This window comes from Bremia lactucae, linkage group LG19, assembly GCF_004359215.1.
Source record: "Bremia lactucae strain SF5 linkage group LG19, whole genome shotgun sequence".
NCBI lineage: Eukaryota > Oomycota > Peronosporomycetes > Peronosporales > Peronosporaceae > Bremia > Bremia lactucae.
In genome coordinates, this window is record NC_090628.1 from 1,878,223 (window position 1) to 1,893,150 (window position 14,928).

The window sequence follows — 14,928 nt, forward strand, 5'->3', positions numbered from 1 at the left end:
AAAGTCTTCGCGAAAAAGTTGCACCTCGTGCTAGAGCATCGAATGCTTCCACCGAGATTTCGGCCCCGTCTCGCCTTGCTCGATGAGCGAGGGAACCTTCGATTTCGCGCGGAGAAGCTTCTAAAGACGTCGTCGCAAGGGCCAGTACCAGTATGTGGTAAAGTGGCTTGGGTACCCCCTTCGGAAAACTCTTAGAAATTTGAGGTACCAGGCTATAGCACCCATCTATTCCCACCATTAGAACTGGGAATAGATGGATCTATAACCTCAGTGCAGCTTCGATCCATGGTTGCGTGAGCAACTGAAGCACTGAAATGTTGGCTAGGTCTATCTTCGATTTAACACAAAGACGCCAAACGTAACTGGCCTTTGGCCTTAAGCTTGGCAAAGTCGAAGCAAAGCTTCCATTCCAACCGAACATCAGCCACACCCGCAGACTCTCCTATACACCAGATATTGCGGAGGCGCCGAGACCGATGAACACAGTTTACAAATGAAGCGTCGTTTTCGCGTTTTGATTCGTTTGGAACCAGAACGAGCGGATTCTACCCTATTAAGGTCACCGAAGCCCCACAGGCCTCATCACGCAAACGCGTCACATACTGACCTCGAGTCATTACCTTGGGCGTAATGTATCGCTCATGAAGAGCGTCGCGAGCAGCGAACTCCTCCGGCGTCCTAGCCTTGGATCCGGGAATCTAGATGGTCATGTTGCAACCCGTGACCTCTTTGAGGCGCTCTTCCACACTAGCGGAGTGAATCGATAATCACTATGAGCTTTTGCTTTCGCAAGATCTGCAGGTCGACGACGAGCTAGTTCCTCCATGAGGATTGCCTGCTCTTGCTTCTCATGGAGCGGCTTCGTGATTATGTTGAGCTTAGAGTCCGATGTCCTGCGCAATGAAGCTAGCACATCCGCGACATCACGTTCAGGGAGCGGATTTCGGGCACGCCGAGATTCGTCCACCCGACGAGACGTGTAGGAGTGACGCTTTTTTTCCACCTGCTCCAACGGAGTGTGGATTTTATAGTCCATCACCTCCTTATTGTCGAGGAAGGTGTGACTCACGCTTAATTGTCAAAAGACAAAAGAATGCCAAAAAACCAAACAGTTAGCTATTTATATTCCAACCTCAAAGAGGAAATGAAGCGAATGTTGTCACTAGGTGTCAACGGTGATGGCGGACGGTTCAATGGGGCACAATTCGGCTGGTGAAACGTTGTTGTGGTACATTTTCTTTATGGGTAAAATACCCTTTTGTTCTATTTAAATAGTTAATCACAAAATCTCATTACTATGGGTAACATATATGGTAGCCGCCAAAAATAAATGTGGCGGGCGAAATATATTTTAGGAAAAGTTTAAGATCCAAATATCGAAATAAGTTCAGTTCTCATTTTGATCTTAAAGCGTCTAGTGGCTCCTAAGACTTGCGCATTGATCTGTAAGAGACAGAAGCCTTTTAAGGTACATACTGTCGGTCACTAGTTGCCACTTGGTACTACGAACCCCAGCATCCCTTGTGCTAGGGTTTTATAAGCTTTTAAAGCTTCTAGACTGTGCGAATTGTTCAAAAAACTAGTTCTATAGAGCTAAGTGACTCTTTGAGTCAGTAAGTCTTTCTCTCGCTACTAGACTCTTACCTACTTCGATAAGAGTCTAGTTCATTAGCTATTGATGCATGTAGTGGTAGACAAAAATCGTTGCAGCAGTTTAAGGAGGCGCTTTTTGAGAAGTGTAGATTCTTCTTATTAAAAAGTGCAACATCGAGGGCAAGGTTTACCAATTTTCTAGCTTGTGACACGAAACATTTCGGAATGATTATCTGAATATTTCCATGGAGAGGGGGCGTCGATTTAGTAATCCCCTTTTAAATATTTTTAATATCTCCATTGGTTGGAGTGCTGATAGTCATTTCAGTAGAATGAACCCATAAAAGAAATATAATGATACGTATTTTACTAATATCGCCTTCATAAATTCATGTACTAATAATGCCTTATAAAATTTCTATACTAAATTTGTCTGCTTAAAATCTCAAAACTAATTTTACCTCTCTAAATTGTATGCTAAAGTCGTCAACTTTTTCTTGGATGATAACAGCCGATCTACTTAAAACTTTTTTCACGTCTGTTATGCTCTCCACATAGTGTACCAAAACTATCTTATCATGTTAACATGGTATGCTACACTTATGCGCCATGCGGCTAAGACACTTATGTCGCCCGTTTAAATTCCATACTTATGTCGCCGATATAACTTTCTATTTTTATGTCGCCTATTTAAATGCATAGACTAATTTCGCCCGTTTTAAGTCTAGTACTGATATCATCTGTTTTAATTCTCCAACAAACTCGACTTATTATATCCCATACTAATGTCGGACTAATATCTTCTTAAAGTTTATATATGAATGTCGCCTTTTAAAATTCCTAAATGTCGCCTTTTAAAATTCCTTTACTAGTTCGCACCTTTGTATTCCCATACTCATATTCTCTGTTTCAATTCCTTTACTAATTTGCTTAATTTAATTCCGATACTAAAGTTGTCAATTTTTTGCTTGGATTATAATCGACGTTCTACTGAGAACTTTTTTACGTTTGTTTTGCTGTTTACATATCTGGTGGATACTATAATGTCTTATCAATACAACTTACTATGCTGGTGCATCATGCGGCTTAGACACTAATGCCGCCTGTTTAAATTCCTGTACTTACGTCGCCAAAAATAAGATCCAATACTAATATCGCCTGTACAAATTCAATACTAATATCGCCTGTATAAATACTTATTCTAGATTGCCTGTTAAAATTTCAAGCTAATGTCGGATATTTATTCCCATATTAATTTCGCCTCATTAAATTCCTATAGTTAAGTCGTCAACTTTAGCTCAGATTATAGCAGCCGTTTTACTTCCGCTTAAAGAGGGAGGGTGTAATGGGCTAACGTTGTCCTAATGTCACACAATCCAATAAATACACTTTGTGTACTTAAGAAGATGGTCAATAATTTTATGTGAAGTAATTAGACCTTGATGCACAAGGTGTATCCACAGTTGAAGGGATGACGGCTAGCGTCATCCGTAACCCGAGCTATTCAGAATAATACGCCCGCAATGTAGGGATGCACATCTACAGAGATGGTATCCTTTGACGGGCTAAACTATTTATATTTTATTTGATTATATAAAAATCAGTTTTAAAACTACTTCCTAGTTGATAAGTGCGCACGAGAAGCTGGATTACCGCTTCCGTGACGACATTTGTACTAAGGTATATAGTTTGCTGAATGAGGTCACTTAGGCGCCCCCACCAAATACCTCACTGTGCCTGAAAACGTGCGCATAAGTAGAGCGTGGCTGCTAAAGTAGCGCCCGCCTACAATATCAGTATATAAATATATACAGGCGACTTAGTGTAGGAGCTTAGACAGGCTGCATTAGTGTCTAAATTGCATGACGCACGAATATAGTATAACATATTAACATGATAAGTTAGTGTCTGGGCACTAGCTGAATGGCATAACAGACGCGAAAACGCTCTATGTAGAACGTCGACTTTTATCCAAGCAATAAAAATTCGACGACTTCACAGTGCATTACACAAAAAATCAGCAACATAAATGGCCATGCAAGAATCGCTAAGGCTTGACCAGAATACAAATTATACAGAAACGAAGCCTTGAGGAAGAAAGAGTTTGCCCTAAGCTTCCCTCCACAAGTCTCGAAATTTTATATTCTCAACTTTTCATGAAGCAGTAGCATCGCAAAAGTCTTCTGAATTTTGGCATTTTGCCTAGGCTGGAGAGAGTTTGGCCACCTACCAGTAGAGGTTTTATCCTGATAAAAAAAATTGCAGGTTGCTGTCGATAAAACTGCTCAATAAAGCCGCAGGTTGACACTCATTGTTTATCTTGTTTAACAGCCACATCCATCAAAATAGATTTGGGTACACGTCAATAGAATATGAACTTTTTCAATGCATACTCAGCTGCTTTTCCGGTGAGACCTTTCTCGTAAATGTCCATGTAACGTAACCACTTCGGAAGTGCCGACGTATATCGTCCAGAGAAACAGATGCCAAGGCAGCTGGTGCTGTTATTAGAAATAATTTCAAGCAAAAATCACAGTGTTTTCTGGAATTTAGCTTGGCGGCTCCTCAAAAGTTGTCAATAAAGTTGAGCTCGCAGTAGAATTTTGGGTATAATATCACTTGTTGTCCAGCGGCAATAATTCGCTCCTCTATCATTCCAACTTGCACTTTGAAGTCCGATTGACTGGCCATGATTTTTCTCGCGCAGCAGGTTGTGCAATCCACAGGGCATATTTTACATTCTTTTCACAGCCCGCGTTCCTCAAACACAACTTACAATTCTTTATCTGACTACGGAGCGTTTCATTAAGATTATCATCAACAAAAATCATTTTCCGAAAGACTCCGTTTTCCACGTCGTTGCACGCATCTTTGACTGCTTGCCTCCACTTGACAGATTCATTTTGCCGGCGCGAAGGACATAGGGGGCAAATGCACTGTGGCTTGTTGCATAGTCGAAGGCAAAATGAGCTTGACAGCCAGGAGATTGAGTCTCGAAAATCGGAATAGCCAAGTCACAAAATTGTTTGCACAGTTTCTCCGATGTCAGGAATGGCCATGCCCTGCCTTTTTTTCGCAATAATTGTTCACCGTCTGGTAACCAAAGTTGCTTGAGTCCATCATGAGCTGCAAAAGTTCTCTCATCATGAGCTACGAAGATGAGTGGAGGAAAGCAATTATTAGGGGCCAGGTGATTGCAGTGAACTTTGCATTGTTATCCTCAACTTCCTCCTTCCCAGCAAAATATCGTCATCCGAGCCTCAAGGTCAGCCATTCGCTCCAAAAATGCTGATGGTACGCAATGACATCTTCCCGCTCATAGCCACTGTGCGGTGCTTGATGTCAAGTAAATGGAGCCAGCGTGTCGCAATCCTTTCTGAGATTTTGGGTGACAGGGGCACGGAAGGATGTTCTGGTTGACGTGTGCTATCAGAGCTGATACTTCTACGTTGAACTTATTTACTCAAAGATAATCTTGCAGGAGAAATATGCAGTTTTCACCCTGCAGATATCTTCTTCGTATTGCGTATTTTACCGTCTGTGACAAAGCCAATAATACACCATCTAGGCAGAGTTTGGCCCAAGCACGCAGAGAGCGTGCGAAATATACACCCCTACCAGCACCTTCCACTATCAGTGTGCTAGCTGCTATTCGAGCATATCCAGAATTTATCAGCTCAGGATAAGAAAGAACTGCAAGCGGCCGGTTTTGCTCGGCTTTGCTAGTTTTTGATAGGGTAGCAAGTGTGTTAATAGTTGTTTTCAGTTTCTCCCTGGTCCACACTGCACCATTCTAGTAGTCAACTTTAATTTGGATCTTAACAGCCGTTCTACTTCGAACTTAGAAGCTTATGTCCCTTCAAAAATTCCTGCACGTACGTCGCCTGTTTAAATATTTTACTACCATCTCCTGTTTAATCCAATACTACTTTGCCTTATAAAGATATTATACTACAGTTTAAGACACTTAAAACCAGCAAACCCAGATTATAAACGGCCAATTTCCCGACCATTTAATCTCACTAAATTGCCCCTGCATGCGTCACTGCCCTGTCCCACGCTCAGTCATCACCACTAACCACTCAGCCGCTTAAGAACTTCAACCTGCCTTTTACAAATTTGAAGAATTGTTCCTCGCATAATAAAGTAAAAAAGACAGATGCAGGGAATGAGAGAGGTCAAGCGCGCCAAAGCCGATAACAGCTCAGGCATTCATGAATATATTGACAGTAGCTCAGCGACTTCTTCTGCAACATCACAGGCCGGTTAGCTTTTGCTGAAGAAAAGGCGGCTCACCATCCTGACCTACAGCAGCGGCCTGCATCATAATGCATTCTGGCACGCAGCATGACGGATGGTGGTGAGGAAGATGATGACGTTGAGGATCACATTTTAACTTGACAAATTAGCATGCGAATTTAAACAGGCGACAAACGCGTCTAAGCCGCCCTCGTCATCACCCTCATCTGCAACCTTAGCTTCTCGCAAAATTTTTTTGCAACAGCAAAGTATTTAGTCAAAAGATTACAACTAACAACAGCTTTCCGTAGCTCGGCTCTTTTCGTCTTTGAGTTCGAGGTGCATCACCTGTATACTGGATTGGCCTGTTATGGTTTAGTTGTAGTAATGGTAGAACTTTAACAGCTGCTTGATATGCTCTTTATAAATTTGCTTCAAAAGATGCAAATTCCAGATTTTCGTCATCACTGCCCTTCGAAACTCCAGAGCGAATCTAACATTTTTGTAAAACCGTCAACGGGAGGAAAAGGGACAGCGAGCTGCTTTACGCGCTGTTTTTTAGTTTTTTATCACTCTTAGCGGCCAGTGTGTGTCAATTCTTGTCATCACGGCGCCTGACACGCGACCAAAAAGGGGCAAAGCTGGTGGGTCGTCTGCAAAGACATCCACACAACCACGCACGGAGCCCACGCGCAGCGATTAAACGCAGTCGTCGCCAAGTGTCTCAGTTGCAACGCCGGCAGCTACTGCTGTTGTCCTGCTAAGTGTACTTACAGATTCATTCTACTTATAAAATGAGGGTATAGATCCGTTGCTCGTTGTTGACTGCAATGAGTCGACACCGCTGCCATCACCTTCTAGTAGCGATAGACACAACGAGTTAATGAGGAGGGATGATAGCGCATTGTTGCCCATCCAAATCCCCGCCCATTGCTTCTAACATGGAGACGCCTAACATTGCGAAGGCCAACTTGCCTTCCGTCAACAAGGCAACTGTCTTGTCGTCTGCGCTAGCTAGCGCAGCGACCTTTCGTGAGAGCGCTGCTCATAAAAGCACAGCTGCTTCTCAGTTGGGTAGAACCGCAACACTTGTTATTCAGACCTTCACAATGGGTCCGACGCAGAAGAGTCTAAGCTGAAAGCACAACCAACATCACGTGGACGTGTCCAGTTGGTGTCACAATTTATCCGTATCGGACGTGGCCATGCAACTGGTGATATACCACGGATGACACCTCCATCCGAATGGCCTTATTCGAATGGAACTAGTGCGTCGCTCATAGAGCGCGCTACTTTATATACACATAATTATTATAACATCTATAGCTCATGAGAGGCTAAAGGGATATCACTTGGCCATGTTTCCCAGATCTTAGTCGTGTTGCATTTGAATGAATCAACCGACCATTACATTGCGAAGTTCCTGCGCCGCTTTTAGCCACATTCCGGTTTGGCGAAAAAACGGTCGTAGCGACTTAACATTGCTCGCTTGCGCGTGGGAGAGATCATGGGTGGTACTGAACCCCCCTGCTTCTTCTCATCACACCGCTCCTGCTAGTCCATTCGGAAACTAGCGTAGTGACAACTGGTACTCTTTCTCATAGGCAGATACCAGGCCAGGTACGTCGACACGCAGGGCGTCGACCGGTTCCCAAAAAATGAAACTGTTCGGGTATTCTCTCAACGGGACGAGAAATTGAAACTTATGCTGCACGGAGCGGTGGGCAATCAACCTTCCAACAAAGAAGCGCTGCTCTCCAGCAGCATCTATCAGTGCAGGAGGGCTCAATAGAAGCGGCACTTTGTTGACCTTTTCGCGACAGCCGAGCCGCATCCGTTCAGTTGCAGGCGCTGAGCACTAGATCGGGAATCTCGAAAGTCAAGTCTCGCGACTGACTTCGGAACTTCACGATGTCTGCGCGAAGGATCGCCGGGGTATTAAAGGCTGAAACTTTGGCTGTACCTTTTAAAAAAGCTGATGCTGAGGGACTCGCTCCACGCGCGTGATCTCCCTCGCTCTCCATGTCCGTATCAGGTCGGAAGAGTAATTCGGCTGGAAAGATTTTCTTCTTCCCCGTCTCCCTCACCAAATCGACGCTCGACTCACAGTCAACGTCACCATCGGTCATTTGAATCAGCAATACGACCCAGGGGTGCGTCTTCATATACGGCTAGAGTGTGAGGCTATAATGAAGGTTTTTAAATATCTCGACCACCGTAAACGGCCCGATAAAACGCGGCAATAATTTAAAAGTACCTCCAGGTAGTACAGGAACTTCATTTAGGTAGGGTAGCAGCTCTTAATAATACTTTGTCTCCCACTATGAAGCGTTAATTGCTTTTGCGACCATTTTGGTTCGCATATTGTTGTTGCTTGTCTTGTGCGCTTGCCATCGCGTCACGAACTTTTCCTGTGATGGCTACTCGTGCATCCACAAAGCATTGAGCCTCGCTCACACTTCGACTCAAACTCGCCTATGACACCGCCGAGAGGTCGGTGAAAGGACGTAATTGTCAATAACGAACATCGTTATCGTTTCGGAGTACAGGGGTTCCTTGCCATGACTTCATACTGACCACTGCTAAACCAGCAGGGTCACCAGGGCAAATTTCGTTCGTTGACATGATACCCTCGCGTGTCATCGACATATTGACGAAATTGCGTCCCTCTTTCGCACCGAATGCAGTGAGAGGCCCTTCCCCACTAAGACTTGAACTGCGCATGGCGACCAAGGATGGCGTATTTCGTTTATATAAAGCGGTTTGTCACCGGCGTGGACTCTATTATTTATAGCGGACTTCACGAAATGCAATTTGTTGCTCCTTTCTTTGGGGGTCGCTACCGTCCGCAATACATCCATAACGATCGGACTGGCACGTTTCGTTTGGCCGTCGGTCAGAAGATAATCGACTGTAGACATGTGGAGCTTGCTACCTAGCAGCTCAAGCACATGATGGCAAAAACTCAACTTTAAACGAAAATCCCGGTCCGATACTTTGGACTTTGGCATCCTGAAAAGTCGGTACACATGATTAAAGAACAAAAGGGCTGCCTCCTTGCGTGTGTGTTTGTGGTATTACATGGTACTAAATGCACTATTTTACTTAGTCTGTCTACAAAGACGACGACTCCAGTCCAACCCTTGTAGTCACGTGGCATGCCAAACAGGAAGTTTAGACTGATCGACTAACAACAATTTGTTGGAATCGGCAGCGGCTTCAATGGCGCAATACTGGACGGTGCAGGCTTAACGCGCTGACACTTTGCGCAAGAACGAAAATAAATGGCCACCCATCGATCTGGTGTGGCCACCAAAATTCCTTTGACGCTTTATAAAAATGTCTTTTCACGTCCCAGATGCTTACTGGGTGTGGCATCATGGAGATCATGAAGGATCATAAGCTTGAGATCTGTGTAATGATGCACATTTATTCTCAAGGGATCACAAGGTGACAGCTGATGCAATAACAGGCCATCGCTGTAGCTTTAGCGCTTAGCTTTCACGTGCGATGGAAGGACGACCTTTCGTCCACCGAAGTGACCCAGCAGCAGATGACAACGCTCGTCCTGGAGAGAAACGAGTTCGTCACGTGGTATGCCTTAATGGCTGCCAACGTTGACAACTCAACTTGTTCTTTAGTACGAAACAAACTCTCATGTGTCTTACCTCGAAGTCTGGTCTGTGCGATAACGCACCAGCCTAGACATTCGACTTACCCGGCTTGTATTCAGCTTTGAATTCAAATTTGGAGAAGAATGTAAGCCATCTTGCCTTTGGTGCGGTGAGTTTATTGCGGTCCGCAGTGATGCGTGATCTATATAAACTACATTTAATAGCTCCGTATCATACACATGGTAGTTTAGCTCCGCGGCTTTTAAAGCCGAGACTGATAAGAGATGACACGGTCAACGCCGTCGTCATCCTTCTGCATGAGCGCGCTGCCGATTGCAAAATTACTTGCATCGCAGACGATGCTAAAGGACTTATCCGTGTCTGGCAATGCCAAGACCGGTGCCTCTACAAGAGATTGCTTCACTGATGTGAACGCATCATCTTGTTCTTTTAATCATACCCATTCTGCATCCTTTTTAAGGAGGTCATACAAGGACTCAGTACGTTCCGCATAATATTTGCTACACTTATGCAAGTAATTAGCTAGCCCTATGAATTAGCGCAAATTCATCACATGATGTGGGAATGGCCATTTCTTCACCAATTTTACCTTGTTTTCTTAGAGCCGCGAGTTTTACAAGATTATGTAATGCACCCGAATCCACTAGGAGGGTCATCACCTGGTCATGGCTTCTTACTTGAGCGCTATAGACAAGCAGGGTTGAGGTCCGAACTTTCGAGACTATGCTACCCATCTGTACCACAACTCTGATCGTAGGGATAGCTTCAGAGTCCGCATCAGTAGGGCATCCCGCCCCTACTGCGCTACGCATTTCCGGGCCCCTCAGGGGTCGATGCAGAACTCATGCGTCTCGCACGCTGGTTCTTGTCATCGCCCTTTGGGAAGGGAGTCATCTTGCTGGGCATCTTTGCCCGAGCAGGGACCCTGGCATAGCAGCTACGCACCATATGGCCGCTCTTGTCGCACTTTAAGCAGACTTCGTCTGCATTGCCTAACTCCATAGAAGTGGCATCCGACCTCTCGGCCGACGGTTTATACCAAGCTGTCGCCGAGGCTTTGTTGACGGATTGCTCCTCATTTTATGCGATTTAGTTGCCTCTTCCATCGTCGACGGCACCTTTCTGATGAGGGCTTGTCGCGATGGGCCATGCCGTAGTCCGTTCATAAACGTGGGCACGATAATGTGCTTCGAAATTGGAGCCACAATAATGGACGCCGACAGCGAGCGCATCTCCTGCACATATTCTTGCAGAGATCGCTTCGCCTGTCGCACTCCGAAAAAGAAAGCTTGAAGCAACACTTCGTTGTTCGACGGATGATACATGGCACGAATCTTTGTCTTGAAGATCGTCCATGAAGGGAATGCCTTACCCCGCCATAAGGCCGAATAACCCCCTCTTAGGCCTTACCGCACAAATGGGACATGGCGTACGACACTATCCTGCTGTCGTCCTCGATGTGCTGCGCTACACCGCATTGCTCCACGGCTAAGAGCCAGTGGACAATCGCGTGCGCTGCAGTTCTATCGAACTCGGGCGGGTCCATCCGAATGGACCTTGGCTAATGCGGCCGAGCAGAGAGCATCTCAACAGTCCTGTTGAGAGCCTCGCTCCGAGCCTGCTCATGCCTCAGCTCATCCTGAGTCTGAGTAACGGACTTCGCTGGGGCATGGCTCTGTGCCTCGGACGCGGCTCTCCGCTGTCCGAGCACGAATGCCTCCAACTGCTCCCAACTGAGCAACATGATTCTCAGGAAGACTACCCAGGAGCCTGGCAAGGACGTTCACCAGGTCCCAGCGCCATTTGCCCTGCCACCTCCCGATGATGTTCGGAGAGGTGGGGGAAAGGAGCCCAACCAATGTTGAGGCTCATCCTCACGTATACACGCAGAGGTGCGAGTCGTGGGAAGGATTTCAAGTGCTACCAAGTGTAGGCGGGCATGTCGTAATGCGGCCACGCTCTACTTAGACACACACCCTAGCACAGCGAGGAAGCGGTTTAACCAGTTTCTCTTGCGCGCAGTGAGGAAGTTGTGGTTGGCGCCTTAGCGACTTACTAAGTACTCTAGTAAAGTGTCGTGACGGGAGCTGTAATCCGGCTCCCCGTGCGCACGTACTAAGTAAAAAGAAGTTTTCGGACTGATTTATTTTTAATCGCATTCAATATAAATACCTATTTTTATCAATCAAAATGTCATCTCTATAAATAGCACTTAAAATGTATTGCGAGCGTATCTTTATAGATACCTCGCGTGACGATGACGCTAGCCGTCATCCCTCCTAATGTGAATGCACCCATGTGCATCACATATACAAGGGTTAATTACAAATGTGAACCACACATGAGGGCGGGGTTTATTACTTTAATTAAGTAATTGATCATCTCCTTAAGTACACCAAGTGTACTTAATAGGGACTGTGTAAACTTAGGGCAACTTCAGCACATGTTTGCATCCACTGCGTCGATATGATTTAGTCTTGTGGTACATAAGCGTAAACTGCACTTAAGCATTATTTTTCATCCTTTCAATATTTGAGTGCTTTTGAACGTCTATGACGGAATCGCGCCCAGGTTGGAAAAATCCGGCATAATAAACTGGAACATTTGTATTGACGGTTATAGGCAGTCTGCCAAAGCAAACACATGACCGGTTTGAGTGGTAATCCGTCGCTTAAAAGAAACTTGTAAGAGTGAATGCAAGTAGAGTGTTACCAAGCTGTCAGGTTGGTAGATACCAACTAGCGCAGCGACGAATCATGAGAGCACTGCCCATGTGATATGCTTTCACAATTATTGGTTGTAACGGTGTGTCATCCACGTAAGTTTTTTTTCCTAAAAGAGTAATACTTAATATTATGTGTTATGAAAGGAAAAATAACAAAGAAGTACAAATAATTATCTTTTGTGAATTATCTGACTCAAAAGTTCCAATACTACCAAATTTAGTAATATTAATGCGATAAGACATTAGTTCTTTTGATTGGTTGATTTAACTTTAAATCAACTCCGCAAATTGTTTAAAAGACACGATCGTGCGGTGCGCAAGGAGGCGCCATACATAGTTTGTTTTTAATATAACAAAGTCAGCTCACCGTTGACCTTTATTAGTGTGTACCACACTAATTTTCAACCCTTTGTTTTCCGTCTATTCGCAGGTATTAGTGTACCATATAATTTGGAATCCACACTATTACAGTGCTTGAACTAATAAAGTGTATCACACTATTTTTAAATGTTCGGAATTAAAGTGTATAATTATTCAACGGTCCAGAAATCATGTCAACTTTGTCCTTGTCTTTGCCAACGCTGCATTGAGGATTTCAGAACTGTTATGACCTCCACAGTTGTCCAGGTACATGATGGTCTCACGACAGTGCAGGTCACCCCTGTAAGCCCAGCGCTCCAGGAACCACGTCGATAAAAACTGGAAAAGAAAGTTTAAAAACAGTTTCGCAGTGATAAAGCTATCGTTGTGATTCCTTTGCCACCCGAAACAATATCCGCATACTTAACTTTCTCATCTCCGCGAATCCTAGCGTGCGTCCATTATCAAAGTTGATCAAAAAGTGAGTCTCATCCATATTACAGATCAGGTCTTCTTGAAGTTCCCCTGATTGGAACCCACGATGCAGCTTGCCCATGTGGTAAGCCACACTCATCTCAATATAGGCTATGTGCTTGAGTTATCCTCCTTTCAAGGCCTCCTTTTCTGCGCTGCACAACAGCTATACTGCCTGCACCCGTACCACAATCTCATCTGCCTCCCACGATGAAAGTTATGAAAGGTCAGTTGAGGTTTAGCGCATTGCTTTACATGAAATCTGCTGCTAATGCCACAACACATACCATAAATTGTTGTACCCAGCGCGTTTTGACCTTGTCAATAACCTTGATGCCGTCAGATGGATCAACATAATTGGGCCCAAAGTCCACAGCAAACTCTGCTAAAGTTAGGATGATATCACGGGCAATGATAGAAATGAGAGCTGGCAAAAAACTTGACTCCAGTGGCTTCCAATCGGCTAAATTCTTTGAGGAGGATGTCATGTAACGTCTCAACTCATTGAGCACGTCGCCGCCCACGACCAGTCACTGCCTTGATGTTTGTTTGCCTACGACCAGACACAGTCACTGTTGACATTTATTTGGTTTTAATTTGTCTAGTTCATCCACCTCAGCACGGGACTTTCACCAACGCATACATTTGGTGCGATTGGCCTTCGAGGATAGTAATTCACACAAATAAGACATGCGCCAAGATACTTTACGATAAATAACCATAAAATTTTGTATTACGTTGTATTTGCTACGGAACTCCGATGGGAACTGGTTGATTGTACGGAGGATAACGCCTTTCTCCCCATTTTGATTGGCATCTTCGACCAACCAGCTTGTAACCTTGACACGCTTATTAATTGTTGAGACTTTTGGTAGCAAGCGTTTGCTGCACAAGTTACTTTCAATACCTACTACGGCAGCTCCACCTTCGATATATCTGCCATCCATGCCTCCATTGCTGCTGCCTGCACCATTGGCATCCCTGCTGTTGTTGATTATGAAATCTTGATTACCAGCTTCCTCTGCTTGACGACCCACACGTGCAAACGCCGCAATAATCGGTACCCCATGCAATCCATGGTGACACAGCAGTATTAGTATGTACCACACTAATTTGGAATCCACACTATTTACCCCAGGCAATCCATGGTGACACACCAGTATTTGTATGTACCACACTAATTTGGAATCCAAACTCTTTACCTCAGGCAATTCATGGTGACACACCATTATTAGTATGTGCCACACTGATTTGGAATCCACACTATTTACCCCAGGCAATCCATGGTGACGCACCAGTATTAGTATGTACCACACTAATTTTGAATCCACACTATTTACCCCAGGCAATCCACACTAATTAAAGTCAACGGTATAGTATTTAGAAGATTGTTACGTAGGAGCTTTCCAGTTTTACATTTTTCTTATTCTAAGCTTTTGTCTAGATTTTTAAGCATGTCTATCCTTACTTCATTTAAAACTTTCTCTGCACCTTTGTGTACTGTGGGAATTAGTCCTCAAGATTATGTGGGAAATAAGTTCACAGAAACGTGTGGTCAAAAATATTCAGGCACTTTGGAAATAAAGTCCAAAGAGAAAATTGAGACAATAAATGTCTTGCTAAACAATGTTTTAAGTAAAAGCGCTTATACACTTGATCTAAAAGCGCCTGCGAAGTTAGCTTCGGAGATAAACTTATCGCCAACGCTAAAGTTGAAACGGTGTTTGCGTGATCTGCGTAGTGACAAAGTCAAGCAGATCTGCGAATTGTCACAGATGACAACTACGCGGTCGATATTTGGTCGGCAAGTATTTTTTGAGAACGAATGGGTTAACAGCAGCTCATTGATGGACGGAAGTGTCCTCGATGAGAAGACTCGAATGGAACGTTTTACGTCTCAAT

General features: G+C 44.5%; 2 protein-coding genes across 2 annotated transcripts; both read right to left on the reverse strand.

Moving 5' to 3' along the window:
• Positions 1-13,192: 13,192 nt before the first annotated feature.
• CCR75_008937 (uncharacterized protein) lies at positions 13,193-13,514 on the reverse strand (the record flags this gene model as incomplete). The annotated part of the gene is made up of 2 exons (XM_067966984.1): positions 13,193-13,201; positions 13,314-13,514. 2 exons carry the CDS (start codon positions 13,512-13,514, stop codon positions 13,193-13,195), a joined length of 210 nt encoding a protein of 69 aa, XP_067823876.1.
• A 113-nt stretch (positions 13,515-13,627) lies between these two features.
• Positions 13,628-14,255, reverse strand: CCR75_008936 (uncharacterized protein; the record flags this gene model as incomplete). The annotated part of the gene is made up of 2 exons (XM_067966983.1): positions 13,628-13,729; positions 13,764-14,255. The coding sequence occupies 2 exons, from the start codon at positions 14,253-14,255 to the stop codon at positions 13,628-13,630; spliced, it is 594 nt and encodes a 197-aa protein (XP_067823877.1).
• Positions 14,256-14,928: the final 673 nt, after the last annotated feature.